Source organism: Tasmannia lanceolata, unplaced genomic scaffold (genome assembly GCF_043159265.1).
Source record: "Tasmannia lanceolata isolate RefF3 unplaced genomic scaffold, GAP_Taslan_0.1 ptg000037l, whole genome shotgun sequence".
Taxonomy (NCBI): domain Eukaryota; kingdom Viridiplantae; phylum Streptophyta; class Magnoliopsida; order Canellales; family Winteraceae; genus Tasmannia; species Tasmannia lanceolata.
In genome coordinates, this window is record NW_027518714.1 from 30,374,661 (window position 1) to 30,393,441 (window position 18,781).

Genomic DNA, 18,781 nt, shown 5'->3' on the forward strand with positions numbered 1-18,781 from the left:
TGGAGGTCTCAATAGTGAAAATCCTCAAGTGTGACCTTGAGAAGAGTGGAGTAGGCCGTTTGCCGAACCACTGTAAATCCTTGTGTCACTTGTGTTGGTATTTCCTTTCTCTCTCACCCTCTCACTCTATTATTTGTGCTTGCATTTTTTACATATTTCGAATTGAGTGAGTAGTTAGCATTTTGGTTTTGATTGAATAATTATACATTGCTAACTAGGCTATAAATCACTCAATTAAGTTTGCTAATCAAAAGGATTTTTGAACTTATATAAATTTATAATATTGTTTAAGTTCAACTATTTTAAAATTAATTTAACAAAAGATAAGTCTTGGGTGAAATCTTAGGAAAAGTTTTTAAAAGGCAAAGGTTTTATAAACATCATATTCACCCCCCTCTAGGTTGTCAAACTAAGTCACTCATCGGATTTCACTTTGATATATCCTGTCTAAATCACAACACTAGGGAAGCCGTTATCAAACCATCAATTTGGGTTTGTTAATAATCAAAATATTAGTAGGATGTACCCTTGGGCTTACAATAAGTGTTTTTGAAACCATCGTGGATGTCTACCATTTCTAGTGCCACCACATTCTCACAACTCCCACTATCAATGATAAGATTACAAATCTCTTCGTTCGACGTATATCCTTTATGAAAAAATATGATGTGGTAACCCTCCAAGATTTTCTTCCACTTTGGTCGTATTCATAGCACACCGAATAACTAAAACCTCTCCACGATCGTTCCTAAGTGATCTCGTCACCCTCATAATCATTGTAGTCATCGAAATGTAGTTGTTCATCTATAACATTTGATACAATTATAGTAAGGCATTCTATGAAGATATCTTATTGTATCTTTCCTTCAAACTCGGGAACCTCCACCTTAACATCGGTGAAACGTTGACGTAAAGAGAAATGTTTCGAAGAAGACCAATCACTCTCTTCATGGTGTTGGCATGGCCGAGCATAAGGGTTGTTGTTTGACTCCAATCCATTGCTTTCCACAAACTCATCTTGAGGCTCTTGAATATTATTACTAATCACCAACTCATTGAATTCATTGTTGTATTGGTCCACCGTTCGCGTACCTTGGCTCACGTTTTGGTACCGTTGGTAGAGTTTCCTCTTATAACCTTTGGGAAGGAAGTACTTGCGAATTTTATCCTCCATCTTCCACCATTGCGTAATGGGTGCTTTGCCGACGGAATGACGATTTGCTTCTCACATCTCCACCATGCCATGGCCTTTCCTCAGAAACACATGGCAATTATGCCAACACAGCGATCTTTCGGGATATTCTTATACTCGAAGACTTCAATAACAAGAGTCAACCAATCAACTATTTCATCGGGAGAATTAGTTTCAGAAAATTCTGGAATGTACCTCTTGATTTAACAAGAATCAACCAATCAACTATTTCATCGAGAGAATTAGTTCCAGAAAATTCTGGAATGTACCTCTTGATTTCCTTTTCCCAATCCGATTCTCGAACACCTTGTGTGTGGACTTGAGGGCGCTTTCTTTGTCGAAAAGATTGGATACTTTCTGAAGAAGAAAAATCACCATTGGTTCCTCCGGATCTAGAATGGGGTAGAGGATTGTTTGTTTCAACACGGAGACGTTCAACTTCTTAAGTCAATTGTTGATTTGTTGTTGCATAAATTGCTGCAAATTTTCAGCAAGTGCGCGTACTTCATTCAAGGGAATTGATGAGCACATTTATGTGTGAATTTGTGGTACTAAAGCATGCATATTTAATAATTGAAGCGGTACTACTAAGATATTTTTCTTGTTTTTGGTGTTTCAGGTTGTTTTCTAAATTTTCACGGAAAATATAGCTTAAAAGATGGAGTTTCAAGGGAAAAAGCAAAGCTTGGAAAACATGAATCAGAAACAGGGTGGTGTCAATATCAATTTGCAGCTACAATTGAAAATTCTGAAGATTCAATGTTGACCGAATGAAAGAAGGGCCCACCAACTGGACGGATGGGATAATTCTATGGTGGGACCCAAATTGAAGAAAAGCAAGTGTTGCCAAAATCTCCACTCATGTTCTCACGTTGAAAAGTAAAAAAGGAGAGAAAAATATTACCAAAAAAGGGTGCCAAGTTGGTAAAATCATGAGAAAAGAATAATAAGTTTGTGCAATTATCAACAAATGGTGAAAGTTGATAAATTGCCAAGGATAGGTGGGGGTTGCCAAAAATACAAGAAAATTGCCAAGTTTGTGTCTTTTCTTGGGTGTTGAAAATATAAGGAGATTTTCTCTATATATTAAAAAAAAAGGCACTCTCTACAGACTCTCTATTCTTTTCTTTTTTCTCTCCACTACTCTCAAGCTTTCTCCCTTAGGTTTTCTTGTTCTTTCTTTTTCTTTTTCTTTTCAACTCTCAATCCAAGGCATCATCATTCACCATTCAAACTCAAGGTGACATTGAAGCTTGAAGGAGGAAGATTCAACCAAAGTTGGAGGAGAAAAAGACTAAGTTCTATTTAATTTTTGTTATTTATTTTAAGTTCAATTTGATAGAATTTTGTTTCAATTCAAGTTAGTGAAGAAGTAATTAGTTTTTGTTTAATTTTCTTTCAAGTTCTATATGGCAATTCTTCTCCCATCTATCTCGTTTATTTTTATTTTTCTTCCCTTCTTCATGAGTAACTAAATCCTATTTACTTAGGGTTTAGTTGAAACCATGGGGAATGAGAAATATTTACAATTAAATCAATCTACTCAATTGAAAAATTGTGTAGGATTTTGTGTTTGGAAAATCCCAATCATTCATGCCATTGGCTTTCCCCTTTCGTATGAATGATTGTTGATTAACAAATATAAAGTTCTATATAATCAATGTAAATTGGAGAGTGGATTTGATTAATTACTTATAAGGAATGACATCCCTTTGATCTTATTCCTTATTGACTAGTTAATCGAATTTTCAACCCAATTCAAGAGTTGTTTTAATTAATCAATTTAATCCAAACCCATGGTGGATTCTAACCCTAAGTAATCTTTTATATTGAATTAAGGTTTTTACACTATTCCAAATTACTTTCGCAATTTTTCAATTAACTTAGGCCTTTTAGAATTTTAGTTTTCTAATTAGATTAGATAAGTAGTTAATAGAGATCATTAAAATTTGGTACACTTTGCCTAAATTAAGATTTCCAAATCAAGATCGTAGTTGAATTTGATTCTTAGATTGAATAGAATGCACGCTTATATATAGTGTTGGCTCCGAGGTCTAAGTCCACGGAAATCCTGAGTCTATTCCAGGCAACATTATATCATAGCTAGTATTCTAATCGGTAAAAGAATAGGATTGACAACTAGATTTCTCTTCCTTGAGTTCGACCCGTATTTACACGATCCGTGCACTTGCGGTTATTTAATATTTCAATCAAGTTTTTGGCGCCGCTGCCGGGGAAGAGAGTTGCATTAGAATCTTAATTATTCGAAGTGTTAGATTAGTAGTTGTTTTTTAGTTTAGTTATATTTTTTTTGGTTTCTTGGCTATCCATCTCTCTTACTTGGTTTTCCTGTGTTTATGAGTGAAGGTTGGGTGCGGAACTCGGCCAATCGACTAGAAAGAGCAAACCGGTTAGAGACGGCGGAAGACATCGCACCAAATCCAAATCAAGTAGTCATGGCGGAAGAACAAGAGCCGCCCAAGAGTTTGCGGGATCGCTTCTATCCGGCCCGAACCGCGCAACCTTCTTGCATTAGATTGCCGGTTGCACAGGGCAATAATTTTGAGCTAAAATCGTAATTTATTTCTTTGCTTCCTCGTTTTCATGGCCTCCCTTCGGAGGATGCTTATTTATTTTTGCGTGAGTTTGAAGATGTATGTGCTTTGATTAAGTTGCAACAACTTACCGATGATGCGGTAAAGTTGCGGTTTATTACGTTTTCACTCAAGGATGGAGCCAAAAAGTGGCTCTATGGCTTACCAACGAACTCCATCACCACTTGGGAGGAGTTCGCCGTCGCTTTCCTAAAAAAGTTTTTTCCATTACATAAAACTAATAAGCTTAGGAACGATATTTTACAATTCAAACAAAAGCCATTAGAGTCATTTTCTAAGTTTATGGAGAGGTTGAAAGACCTACTCCAAGAGTGTCCTCACCATGGAATTGATTTGTGGCACTTATGCCAAATTGTTTATGAGGGCATAGATTACCAAACAAAGCAACTTCTTGAATCCATGTGTCCTAACGGTTTTACATCTTTCACGGATGAGGCCGCTGCATGGAACTTCTTACTTGATTTGGCAGAAAAAACAAGAGAGTGGGAATCCACTCAAGACGGTGAGAGAGCCACTTCAAGTAAGGGATTTCTAATAGAGGGTGCCGTGGCAAAAGAGGCCCATCTTGATAGCCTAATCAAAAGGCTAGAAGCAATAGTTGTCAAAGGACCTTCACAGGTCCATCAAATTGAACAAAGTGTTCCTATGTGCAATTGGTGTCAAGCCACAGACCATGTCATGGAAGAGTGCCCAACTCTTGCTAAATTTGGTAATTCTAATGAAAATGCAAGTGCTATGTTTTTAAATAATCCATATAGTAGCACTTATAATCCGGGATGGAGGAATCATCCTAACTTTTCTTGGAATCAAGGGAATTATCAAGGAGGGCCATCAAATTTCCAAGGTCAAGGCCAATTTGTCCAACCTAGGCCCACCTTCCCTTCTATGCATGTTCGCCCACCCCTAACCACACCTCCACCTTTTCAAAACCCAATTTTAAATAATGTTTCAAATCAGCAACCACCGGGTTTTCAAAAACAAGGGGAGTCGGCACGCATAGCTTCCTTAGAAAAGAGCATAGAACTTCTCACTAGCACTTTCATGACAAGCCAACACAATATGGAGAAGCAAATCTCCCAACTTGCCATGGCTTTGCATGAAAGGGAAAAGGGGAAGATGCCAAGTCAACCCATTCCTAATCCAAGGAACGTGAATATGAATGTGAATCAACAGGTACCGCAAAATCAGTTGAATGTCATTCAACCAATTCTGCCGCTGCAAGAGCCCTCCAATGAATGTAATGTCGTATATGCTTTAAGGAGTGGTAAAGATTACCACAATGAGGAGGTCAGATCTGAACCTTCTATAGATCCACAAGATACATCCAAAGAGGTAAGAAAAGACTCCCCTCCAACAGGGTCGATTGTGGAACCCAAACAGGTAAGTGAAGAGCAGGCAGTTTCTCCACCTGAAAAGGAGTATGTGCCTAAAGCTCCTTTTCCAAGGAGACTTGCTAATAATAAAAAGGTGGATGCCATGGATAAAATATTAAATGTGTTTAAGCAAGTGCAAATTAACATTCCTTTATTAGATGCGATTTCCCAAGTCCCTACTTATGCCAAAGTGTTGAAAGATTTGTGCACACAAAAGCGCACAACTAATGTGCCCAAGAAGGCTTTCTTGGCCGCAAATATAAGTTCCATTTTATCTCAACAGATGGTGGCTAAGTATAAGGACCCGGGATGTCCCACTATTTCTTGCACTATTGGTAACACTAAAATTGAGCATGCTCTTTTAGATTTGGGTGCTAGTGTGAACCTCTTGCCATTCTCTGTATATATGCAATTAGGACTAGGAGACCTCAAACCAACCACCGTCACTCTCCAATTGGCGGATAGATCCATAAAGACACCTAAAGGGATGGTTGAGGATGTTTTAATTAAAGTAGGAGATTTTCTTTTTCCCGTCGATTTTATCGTGTTAGATACGGAACCTGTTGCTAATATCAAGGATCAAATCCCTATCATTCTTGGGAGGCCTTTCCTTGCTACTAGCAATGCTCTCATTAACTGTAGAAATGGCCTAATGAAACTCTCCTTTGGTAATACTTCAGTAGATTTCAATGTGTTTCGCTTAGGTAAGCAACCCAATTTTCATGAAGATATTAATATGTTGCATGCCTTTCCTGAAGATGTTATGACTAATTTTGACATCAATTTTGATGCAGGTTTTCAAGAATGCTTGGATGCACTAGGAGATGATGAAGGATATGATTTCTTTTCCAAAGCTTTTGCTATTCAAGACGTAGAGCCCGTGGGACCATTAGCCACATCGCTTCCAAAGCCTTCCATTGAAGAGGCCCCACAGCTAGACTTGAAGCCACTCCCTTCTTCTTTACGTTATGCTTTTCTTGGTGATAATTGTACTTTGCCTGTAATAATTGCTGCGGATCTAACCTCCACTCAAGAGGAGGAACTCATTAAATTGCTAAAAGATAACAAGGAAGCCATAGGGTGGACAATGGCCGACATCAAAGGAATTAGCCCTTCGATTGTGCAACACCACATCAACCTCATTGAGGGTTCCAAACCTTCAAGGGAACCTCAAAGAAGGGCTAATCCTGTGATGAAGGAAGCCATCCAAAAAGAAATTTTAAAATGGTTAGATAACGGGATCATATATCCCATATCGGATAGCCAATGGGTGAGTCCCGTTCAAGTAGTGCCTAAAAAGTCGGGAGTCACAGTTATACAATCCGCCACCAATGAACTCATTCCTACTCGTATTCAAACGGGGTGGCGGGTTTGTATTGACTACCGAAAGCTTAATGCCGCTACTTGGAAGGATCACTTTCCTTTGCCTTTTATTGATCAAATGTTAGAAAGGTTAGCGGGTCGTGAGTATTATTGCTTTCTTGATGGATATTCCGGTTATAACCAAATTCCCATAGCTCCTGAAGATCAAGAGAAAACGACATTCACATGCCCCTTTGGAACATTTGCTTATAGACGCATGCCTTTTGGGTTATGCAATGCACCGGCAACTTTCCAAAGATGCATGATGAGTATCTTTTCTGACATGGTGGAGACCTTTTTGGAGGTTTTTATGGATGATTTTTCTATTCATGGCTCCACCTATGCTGAATGTTTACATCACTTAAAATTGGTCTTAGAAAGGAGTAGAGAAAAGAACCTTGTCCTCAATTGGGAAAAGTGTCACTTTATGGTAAAAGAGGGCATCGTTCTAGGACATGTGATTTCTAAAGAGGGAATTAAGGTTGATAGAGCCAAGGTGGATCTCATTGTCCATCTTCCACCGCCCAAAAGTGTGAAGGATATTCGATCATTTTTAGGCCATGCGGGCTTTTACCGGCGTTTTATAAAAGATTTTTCTAAAAATGCTAGGCCTCTAACCAACTTGTTAGCAAAAGATCAAAAATTTGAGTTTTCCAAAGAGTGCTTCGATTCGTTTGAGTGTTTAAAAAATGAGTTAACTACGGCTCCCATCATTCAAGCACCAAATTGGGCCGAACCGTTTGAAATTATGTGTGATGCTTCTGACTTTGCCATAGGAGCCGTTTTGGGCCAAAGATTCAATAAATTACCGCATGTCATCTATTATGCAAGTAGGACTCTCAATGATGCACAACTCAACTACACCACTACGGAAAAAGAATTTCTAGCGGTTGTGTTTGCATTAGAAAAATTTAGGTCCTACTTGATTGGATCGCATGTGATAATTTATACCGACCATTCGGCAATCAAGTATCTCGTTGGAAAGAAGGATGCTAAAGCTCGCCTCATTCGGTGGGTTTTACTTCTTCAGGAGTTTGATTTGGAGATTAGAGATAAAAAGGGTACGGAAAACTTGGTTGCCGATCACTTGTCTAGACTTCCTAATGCAAAGAATGACGAAGGTCCAATTAATGAAAACTTCCCTGATGAGCAATTATTTGCTATTTCTAGTGAGCCATGGTATGCAGATATTGTGAATTACTTGGTTACAGGTGCTACACCGGATCATTGGTCCAACCAAGACAAATACCGGTTTCACTCACAGGTAAAGTATTTCTTTTGGGATGATCCCTATTTGTTCAAAACTTGTTCGGATCAAATTGTCCGACGATGTGTGTCCGATCATGAGCACCAATCGATTCTATCTTTTTGCCATGATCAAGCCTGTGGTGGCCACTTTAGTGCAAAGAAAACTGCGCACAAAGTTTTACAATGTGGTTTCTATTGGCCTAGTCTTTTTAGGGATTCTTTTGATTTTTGTAAAGCTTGTAGGTCATGTCAATCCTTAGGAAGAGTTACTAAGCGAAATATGATGCCCCTCAACCCGATCTTAGTGGTAGAAATCTTCGATGTGTGGGGTATTGATTTTATGGGTCCGTTTCCCAATTCTTTTGGCAACTTGTATATTTTGTTAGGAGTAGATTATGTTTCAAAATGGATTGAAGCCATTGCTTGCAAATCCAATGACCACAAGGTGGTGGTCAAGTTTTTGAAAGAAAACATCCTCTCGCGCTTTGGTACTCCTCGTGCGATCATTAGTGATAGGGGTAAACACTTTTGTAATAGACCTTTTGAAGCTCTTGTGAAGAAATATGGTATTACTCATAAATTGTCTACACCTTATCACCCACAAACGAGTGGCCAAGTGGAGGTTTCAAATAGGCAAATTAAGCAAATTTTGGAGAAGACAGTAAATCCAAACCGCAAAGATTGGTCCATTAGATTAGTGGATGCCTTGTGGGCTCATAGGACGGCATTCAAGACTGATCTTGGTCAGTCTCCTTACCGCCTTGTGTATGGCAAAGCTTGTCACCTCCCGGTTGAATTGGAACATAAAGCTTTTTGGGCTATTAAGAAACTAAACTTTGATTTGTCTTCTGCAGGTGTTCAAAGGCGATTACAACTTTCTGAATTGGAGGAGTTGCGCAATGAAGCGTACGAGAATGCAAAGATCTATAAAGAGAAGACAAAAGCTTTTCATGACAAACATATTTTGAGAAAATCGTTTCAAGAGGGCGAAAAAGTGCTCCTCTACAATTCAAGATTGCATATCTTTCCAGGTAAGTTAAGATCCCGTTGGGATGGACCATATGTGGTTAACAAAGTTTTCTCCCATGGTGCGGTAGAGGTTCTAAATCCCAGCAATGGTGAGATTTTTAAAGTTAATGGTCAACGTTTAAAGCCGTTCATTGAGTTGTCACAGCCGAATATGGAAGAAGTCATGGATCTCCATGAACCTTCCTATTCCAATTCTACTTAAGAAAATACGGTACGTACCCTCCTTTCTATTTTTAGTCCTCATATTTTTGTTTCTATTTTTAATGCCTTGAGGACAATGCATAAATCAAGTATGGGGGAGTAGCTTTTGGAAACTTTCTTTTCTAATCTTTTCTATAGTTAAAGTTAGAAATTTTCTTTTCCTTTTGTTTTTGGTAATTTTTCAAATTAGAAAGAACTTGGTATTTTTAAAAAGAAAGTTGTTTTCCTATTTTAAGAAAGAAAGTTAGTGGATATTTTAATTTTGGAATTTGAAAAATTAGAAAGAATGCTTTCCTTTCTTAGTTTTGTTTGCTTTTGGAATCTTTCTTTTAAAAGGATTTGAATAAGAAATAGAAATAGAAACTTGCTTTTTATATGGTATGGATAAAAAGGAAAGAAAGGTTGAAAAAAAAAAAAAGAATGATTTTTAGAAAGTTTGCTTCTTGATTATAGTTTTGATTTGTAGCCTTTTTGACTTGAGCTATTAAGTCTGAAGGGTTTTTATGCCTAGTTCCTTAAAGCCAACTGGCTTGAGAGCAACTGACTGAAAACTACATACATGGGTTAATTAGAAAGCTTAATAAATCAAAGCATTGCACATAATCAAAGGTAAAACTTGAACTCATATGCATCAATGTCTATGATATATGCAAATCAAAGATTAGTCGGACACTACTTAGTAGCCTGGGTGTCTGGTGCATGCCCTGCATGTCATTCACGCCAAAAGCAGTAGAGGATTACAAAAAAAAAAATGAGTTCTATTCTTAGAAACTATGGGAAAAATTGAAAGAATGGTGGACCATATAAATTTGTAAGTTTTCTACGATGTTTCCGACTCAAATTTCTTTTATGGTACGATTACATTAGAGGCAAGTTTAAGGAAGCAAAGTAGGACAAATTCAAAAGAGGATTCCTTGATTAAAATATTTTTCTAATTTTTCCAACTTGGGATAGGATGCAAAGTTTAAGTATATGGGTATTCTTGTTCTTCTATTTTGAGTAATTTATCAAAGCAGCAGGATTAGAAATTTTTGGCTTTACTCTATAGTGGGATTTGAAAAGAAAAGTTTATTTTTAGAATTTTGTGTGTATATTCACTGCAAACACTCACGAGACACAACTCGTCCACTAGGGTAACCTAGTGGTTTAAAGGCTTGTTGCACGTGCTAAGTGCAATCGTGATTCCTGCGAAAGTGAGTTAGGATTTTATTTTGTTCCTATTTTTTTCTTTATTTTCTTCTTGTTTGCTTGAGGACAAGCAAAGCTCAAGTATGGGGGAATCTGATGAGCACATTTATGTGTGAATTTGTGGTACTAAAGCATGCATATTTAATAATTGAAGCGGTACTACTAAGATATTTTTCTTGTTTTTGGTGTTTCAGGTTGTTTTCTAAATTTTCACGGAAAATATAGCTTAAAAGATGGAGTTTCAAGGGAAAAAGCAAAGCTTGGAAAACATGAATCAGAAACAGGGTGGTGTCAATATCAATTTGCAGCTACAATTGAAAATTCTGAAGATTCAATGTTGACCGAATGAAAGAAGGGCCCACCAACTGGACGGATGGGATAATTCTATGGTGGGACCCAAATTGAAGAAAAGCAAGTGTTGCCAAAATCTCCACTCATGTTCTCACGTTGAAAAGTAAAAAAGGAGAGAAAAATATTACCAAAAAAGGGTGCCAAGTTGGTAAAATCATGAGAAAAGAATAATAAGTTTGTGCAATTATCAACAAATGGTGAAAGTTGATAAATTGCCAAGGATAGGTGGGGGTTGCCAAAAATACAAGAAAATTGCCAAGTTTGTGTCTTTTCTTGGGTGTTGAAAATATAAGGAGATTTTCTCTATATATTAAAAAAAAAGGCACTCTCTACAGACTCTCTATTCTTTTCTTTTTTCTCTCCACTACTCTCAAGCTTTCTCCCTTAGGTTTTCTTGTTCTTTCTTTTTCTTTTTCTTTTCAACTCTCAATCCAAGGCATCATCATTCACCATTCAAACTCAAGGTGACATTGAAGCTTGAAGGAGGAAGATTCAACCAAAGTTGGAGGAGAAAAAGACTAAGTTCTATTTAATTTTTGTTATTTATTTTAAGTTCAATTTGATAGAATTTTGTTTCAATTCAAGTTAGTGAAGAAGTAATTAGTTTTTGTTTAATTTTCTTTCAAGTTCTATATGGCAATTCTTCTCCCATCTATCTCGTTTATTTTTATTTTTCTTCCCTTCTTCATGAGTAACTAAATCCTATTTACTTAGGGTTTAGTTGAAACCATGGGGAATGAGAAATATTTACAATTAAATCAATCTACTCAATTGAAAAATTGTGTAGGATTTTGTGTTTGGAAAATCCCAATCATTCATGCCATTGGCTTTCCCCTTTCGTATGAATGATTGTTGATTAACAAATATAAAGTTCTATATAATCAATGTAAATTGGAGAGTGGATTTGATTAATTACTTATAAGGAATGACATCCCTTTGATCTTATTCCTTATTGACTAGTTAATCGAATTTTCAACCCAATTCAAGAGTTGTTTTAATTAATCAATTTAATCCAAACCCATGGTGGATTCTAACCCTAAGTAATCTTTTATATTGAATTAAGGTTTTTACACTATTCCAAATTACTTTCGCAATTTTTCAATTAACTTAGGCCTTTTAGAATTTTAGTTTTCTAATTAGATTAGATAAGTAGTTAATAGAGATCATTAAAATTTGGTACACTTTGCCTAAATTAAGATTTCCAAATCAAGATCGTAGTTGAATTTGATTCTTAGATTGAATAGAATGCACGCTTATATATAGTGTTGGCTCCGAGGTCTAAGTCCACGGAAATCCTGAGTCTATTCCAGGCAACATTATATCATAGCTAGTATTCTAATCGGTAAAAGAATAGGATTGACAACTAGATTTCTCTTCCTTGAGTTCGACCCGTATTTACACGATCCGTGCACTTGCGGTTATTTAATATTTCAATCAGGAATGTTCTACCACCTCGACGTCTGGCTTGTCTTGGAGGCATTGTCCTCTCTCCCAAAGCTCTGATACCAAAATGATGCAAACTTATCCTAGGCTTCCTAGACTAAGGATCAGGAGTGTGATAAACACACACTCAATTGCTCAATAACTCAGATATAGGAAAACAGATTTGTGGAAGTTCAGTAAAATGAGCGTATCTCCTTAGATATAGGTCGGAATGACCTGATCCCAAGCTAAAATTTCAAGTGTTCACAGATCTAAAACTTTGATGAAGATAGTTTTCTTAGAAAAATACTATAAAGTACTCAAAAGTATGGGCTGTCATAAAAAGATAAAATTATAGGTAAGATAACAACTTCAATGGCTACTCTTCATGGTTGCAAAGAAATGTAGGTAACATCAATTCTTCTAGATTCATAGTTCAAACTCTTCAAGGGTGCAAATGATAGGGGAAAGATCCTACTCTTCAAGGAATGAATGAAACTCTTCTAAGTTTCAAGGATGAACCCTTCAAGGTTCAAGGGAAATTCTCCAGGCAAATTTTCATTCAAAATTCAACATAAAAACTTCATTACAGATGTTTGCCGGACTTCTATGGAGAAAATACAATAGAAGAGACGTTCAAGCTAGCTCACTAACTAGTTTAGAGACTTACATACTGTGGACCCCGATCCGAGGACGAGTGAGGGAACGGGTCCCTAACACCCTCTGGATCATCCACGTGTGAAGGAGAGCTCTACCAAGGAACTCTAAAAATGGATGCCACCCTCATAGCATAGCACGAGTGGCGATAAAAAGAAAGAGATATGTCTTGATTCGGAACCAAGGTTCGAAACCGAGACATACCTAAAATAAACTCAGAGTCGCCATCCATGGATATGCCATGGAACCCTAAAATCAAATCCTCTGTGCAATGGATAACCAGAAATATATATGGGTTCGTGCCTGGTTACGAATGGAGAAGGTCTGAGAGCACCCCCAATTCGTCCGAGTGCAAGCACTTGGTCTCTTATGCCATTTTCATTAACTCCAAAGAAGTTTGGGTAAAAATCATGTGAAATGGGAACAATCCTCAGGAGTCGTTTACCTAAGCATGCATTTCCTGAGAATACAAATAATAAACACACATAAAATAAAATGAAAGATGTGTCACCTAAGCATAGCTAGGTTATGAGTGACATGCCTAATGGGTGCCTAAGTTCTGATGTGCAAACACATGCATCCTATAGCTAAAGGTATAGGATCAGTGCAAGAAAGTAAGAAAACACATCAAAAGAAATACAATAACTACACAACAAATCCTAAGACTCTAAATGATTAGCCCGAGTCCTCAGATGGTCTGGTATTCATCCAAAGAAGCCTGCGTATCCCTGCCTCCACGAGAATCAAGGCAACGTAGTTCTTCGCGCCTATTCTAAGCTAAGATGCCTAAGACACCTAGACCTCTATCCTAGACTCGATCTAAAAGACCGGACCAATTATTAAAATTTCTTGTATGATTATTTAAATTCCAGTGAATTGTGGATTTTAGGACACCCTATATGCCCTAACTAAATGCAGATTAGCCCTAAGCTAATGCAGGTGATTCCTACAACCTATGTGTAACTAGGCTGTATTTTCTAAAGAAAACCAAGAGTGAACTAGCGTATCCTACTCTAGTCATCACTCGGCGATGTGGATCGCCGACTGACCGGACGGAGGCGCTCCTATAACTCTAGGACAGACCCCTAACTCAAAAGCAAGCACACAACAAACAAACAAACAAACAACCTATCAAAAGAAACTCCTAACTCTGAAACTCTCTATCTAGGAGAAACTCCTAACTCTAGATGAAGATCTTTTGAAAACAAGGTTTTAAAAGTTGCTTATTTAAAAGATTTTTAAAAAAGGCCATTTACAAAAGTTTGGCTGGACTTGGGATATAAATCCCAAGCTGCACTACGTACCTCGGAAGAGGATCAAGCCAACGTAGTTCGAAACGAACTCTCCTAATTACTACTTCTAAAACACTCAACACTTTAAGCTTTTTTAAGGTTTTTCAAATGTTTTTGATGTTTTAAATTTCTAATGTTTTTTTGAGTTTTGAAATATTCAATGTTTTTGGATTTAAAACTGTTTCCAATGTTTTTGAAAATACAAAGAGTTTTCACCCTTTTGGTCAAAGACCTAAGGGAATATACAAAGCAAAACTTAGGGCCGAACCCTAGAGCTAATAGGGGAAACCCCTAAACCAGGTAAACTAATGCCAAAGACGAGGGAAAATGATCTAAGATCACAAATAAGGAAAGCTCCAATGAGACTATGCTAGTCTCTAACAAAGACGAACGGCGACAACACTAAGGAGAAACTCCCAACTAAAAAAACACTATAAAAAGCAAGGTCAAATGGTTCAATTAGATTCAAGTAGCTAAAGGCGCCTAGTATGGGAATTGCTCCTGTAAGATTGGGACTCAACTATTCAGCTGCTGCTCTGCACAAACTGCCCCCTTCCAATGGCATGCTCCGACACTGAATTGAAATGACAAGCGTCCAATGTTTAACTATGGGTTGGCACTCTTGGGAAAAATTCTATTGGCTCAGCACAATTAGCAAAGCACAATATCCACCACTAGTGCTTCGCACGAAATTTCAAATCCATGCCTTGAGAAATTCCAATATAGCAAATTCAACAACTTCGAACACTGCAATTCCTCAAAATCCAATAATGTTCCAGCAATGGACAGCAGCCAAGGACTATCAAGTAGTAAAAACAACAAGATTGCAACACTTTAATTCACAAAGACAATTTCACAAGCAGGTTCAAGATCCTTGAAACCTTAGGAATAACCCTAATCTTCCAAGTGCGACATGCAATTCATTAACCAAAGACAAGTAAATGTAACAATAACGATCACATTTGATCGCTTCAATCAAGTGAGGATTGGAATATACTCATGTCAGGGAAAAGTAAGAATGAATTTGTGCAGAGTACACCAATTTCCATTCATACTACTTCGCTTCGATAACAACCCTCAATCAACTGGAAGAAACACTTACACAAGAAAAACAAGTCTCGTCTAATTCTCTTTTGCAAAACAACAAAGGCAGGAGGCACGAAATCATGAAATTCTTATGGGCACCACAACATTGAACATGAACTTTCTAGTCTTAAATCAGCACTCAAGAGAATTACAATTTTTGGCCCATGAAATGATTACCCAAACACCAGAGAGAACTATAACCATACCTCATTTTGCGACCATTAAAGAGAAATTATCACAGATTGTCAAGGAAATATAACTAATCTCAAGCAATATATGATGATACACTCTCAAATAATCATCTAAAAAAAAATGAGCCTAGAACATAGAATAATAACCCTAGATCCAATAGAAACGATATCCAGATATCGTCAAACACACAAAGGCAACTATAGATCTGAGCATCCCTCATAACCACACAACATTGATAGAAAAAGATATCCTCAGATCAAGAAAATAATGAAATCCAATAAGATCTCAGTAATTCTTACCTTCTTTTCAGAATCGATGAACTTTCCCTCACAATTTTCAAAGCAATTGAACCAAATAGCAGAGAGCCACCGGATTTGCAGTAGCTTTCACTGGAGAAGATCAAATCTGACCTACTAAGGGCCAGATTCAAAGGTATTTGCAGCGGAGGTACCTTCTGACCGGAGAAGATGGACGATCGGAGAAGATGATCGGAGAGAGGAAATCGGTTTTTCTCTTCTCAGATCTCTCTTTCCTTCCTTGATCTACTCTTTCTCTTTGATTCTCTCAACTCCTCCTGGAAATGGAATAGCGGCACCATCGGGGAAATAGTGGTTGTCGGTCGAGCTGGGAAGATTGCCGGAGATGGGGAGCATGATCAGAGAAAGAGAAAAGATGGGAAAATTAAAGGAAAATGGGAGGATCAACCGGAATCCGGTGAGAGATCGCTGGAGAAGATGATTAGGGATGAAATCTGTTAGCCCAAGGGTTCAACAAGTACTCCTATTGAATTGTTTTGATGATTAACAAACTAAATTTGTTATAAAAGAAAGGCTTTTTACACTAATGATTTCCATTGGCAAAGTTATGATGTTCACAGTGTACCATCCTCTAGAGTGCATGACAAGGGTGAACTCAAGCACAAGAATGGCAAATCATCTTAAAAGTTCAAGCTTGGCTCAAGCATCGATGGAGTTGAGTGAAGACATGTCAAAGCCTCTACAAGGTGCCAACAAGATCGAAGATCAAGTAAATTTAGAATGTAAATGGTCCTTATGTTTAATCTAGGTCCATGGCACAAAAGAGATCTAAAATCAAACAAATTTGAACTTAATGGGTTTGTGAATGATCATAGTGGTGTCCTAACATTGTTGGACCCTCATGACATTCCTTTTCACTTGAAAAATCAAAGTTCCAAAAGCCCAAACAAAAACAGCAAAAATATAAGGAAACTCTGCTGTTCGTAGGCTTCTCGGAACTCCGAGAATATTCTCGGAGCTCCGAGCTCGGAACTCCGAGCAAAATTCTCGGAGCTCCGAGAATGGTTCCAGGTTCAAAAATAATAGCCGCTCGGAGCTCCGAGCCCGGAGTCCGAGACGACCGTTGGGGAGCAAAATTTTGTGTTTTCCTTGCCCTCCCTATATATATGAACCTAGGAACTCTTGGGCTTTTCACCTAAGGATTTTACAAATATTTCAAGAGCACTAAAAGCTATTTATTCTCCCTCTCTTGAAGATCTTCACTCTTAATCTCTCTCTTGTGCCATTTACCTTAGATTATTCTTGAGAGACCTTAGGACTTTCATTTGTTCATCTTGTTCTTGTGAGAGTGAGTGAGCTTTACCTTAAATTAGCCTATCTAGAGGCAAGCAAGCTTTTTCATTTCATCTTCTTTGTATTTGGCACAAAGGGCGCCGTAGAAGACCCTTGGAGCGTAGAGCTCAATTTGTACAAGGCGGAAGGAACGCCGTATTTAAGTTCCTTAGAGAAGATAGTGGAATCCTCAAGGAGAGTAACTTGAGAAGAGTGGAGTAGGTCTTGAGATAAGACCGAACCACTATAAAAATCCTTGTGTCAAAGCTTCTTTGCCTCTTCATCTCTTCTTGTGTGGTAAGTTTTCACTATTGCTTTGAATACTATTTTTGATTTCCTATTCAATCTAAAACTAGTGCAATCTAAGTTTTCAAAATTCGTAAAATTTGAAAAGAAACCCAATTCACCCCCTCTTGGGTTGCTAAGTGGAATTTCACTTGGTATCAGAGCATAGGCTCTTACATAGGAATTCTCTTTGAAAACCTACAAGGGAAAGATTCAAATGGCAACCTTTTCTCATAGCAATGAGGGGCAATCCACCACTAGACCTCCCTTCTTCAATGGCTCAAACTATCCATATTGGAAAGCTAGAATGAGAGTGTTTTTAAAATCTTTGGATTTTGATGTTTGGAGAAGCATCCAAAATGGATATAATGAACCTAATATTGATATGGAACTATGGGATGAAAATGAAAGAAGAGAATCCACTATCAATGCAAAAGCAATGAATGCCTTGATTTGTGCCTTATCTCCCGAGGAGTTCAATCGAGTTTCTACTCTTGAAACCGCTAAGAAGATTTGGGATATGCTAGAGATAGCTCATGAAGGGACAAATCAAGTGAAAGAGTCCAAGATGAATCTTCTCTTTAGAGAGTATGAGCTATTCATGATGGACCCAAATGAAACCATTGCCGAAATGCATACTAGGTTCACAAACATAACAAATGGGTTAAGATCCTTAGGTAAACAATTGTCTAGCAAGGACTTAGTTACCAAAATACTTAGGTCTTTACCTAAAGATTGGGATCCCAAGGTCACCGCCATTGAAGAAGCAAAAGACGTATCAAAAATGGGCTTAGAAGACTTAATAGGTTCCTTAATAACTTTTGAAATGGTTATAAAAGGAAGAGAAACCTTAAACAAACAAAAGGAAGATACAAAAAGGAAAGGAATAGCTTTCAAAGCAAGAGTTGAGAGTGAAGAGGAAGAGAGTGAAGAAGACACACAAGATGATCTTGCTCTCTTCACCAAGAGATTCAAGAAATTTCTAAAATTCAAGAAAGGAGGCAACTCTAGCCAAGGAAGAAATAGGCCTTCAAACAAAGAGGAGATGAGATGCTATAAGTGCAACAAGGTTTGTCATATTCGGCCAAATTGCCCACTCATCAACAACAATGACAAGGATAGGAAGAATAGAAGACATGGCAAAAAGGCCTTGTGTGCGGCGGCTTGGGATGAAGGGAGTGCTTCATCCGGAAATGAATCAAACGGAAAGGATGAAGATGACTTTTGCTTCATGGGACTCGCCGATGTAACACAAGACATCTCCTTATCCGAGGTAAATGATGTTGATGATATATCTCATGAATTCTCTAATGATGAACTAATTTTTGCTTGTGAAAAACTTCATGAAAATTTGGATTTACAACTCGCCAAAAACAAAACAATGAAAAAGTCCTTACAAAATGTCACTAGGGATTTTGGGTTCAGGAAAAAGGAATTCGATTTGCAAACCAATACAAGTGAAAAATTGTTTTTGGAAAACAAAGCTTTGAATGAAGAAGTAGACAAATTAATCTTTGAAAACAAAAGCTTAAAAGAAGAAAATGAGAAACTTATTTTGAAATGCAAAGAACTTGATTTAACATTTAAAAAATTCTCATGTGGCAAAAATAAACTAGATGAAATTCTTGAAAATAAGCTTGTCTCTCTAGAAAAAAATGGTCTTGGTTACCAACCCTTTTCTAAAGGAAAAGCCTCATTC

General features: G+C 37.5%; 1 protein-coding gene across 1 annotated transcript; it reads left to right on the plus strand.

Annotated features, from left to right (window-relative positions):
* Positions 1-4,962: 4,962 nt before the first annotated feature.
* On the plus strand, positions 4,963-15,966 carry LOC143861384 (uncharacterized). The gene is made up of 4 exons (XM_077372307.1): positions 4,963-6,215; positions 7,752-7,889; positions 8,502-8,696; positions 15,798-15,966. The coding sequence occupies exons 1-4, from the start codon at positions 4,963-4,965 to the stop codon at positions 15,964-15,966; spliced, it is 1,755 nt and encodes a 584-aa protein (XP_077228422.1).
* Positions 15,967-18,781: the final 2,815 nt, after the last annotated feature.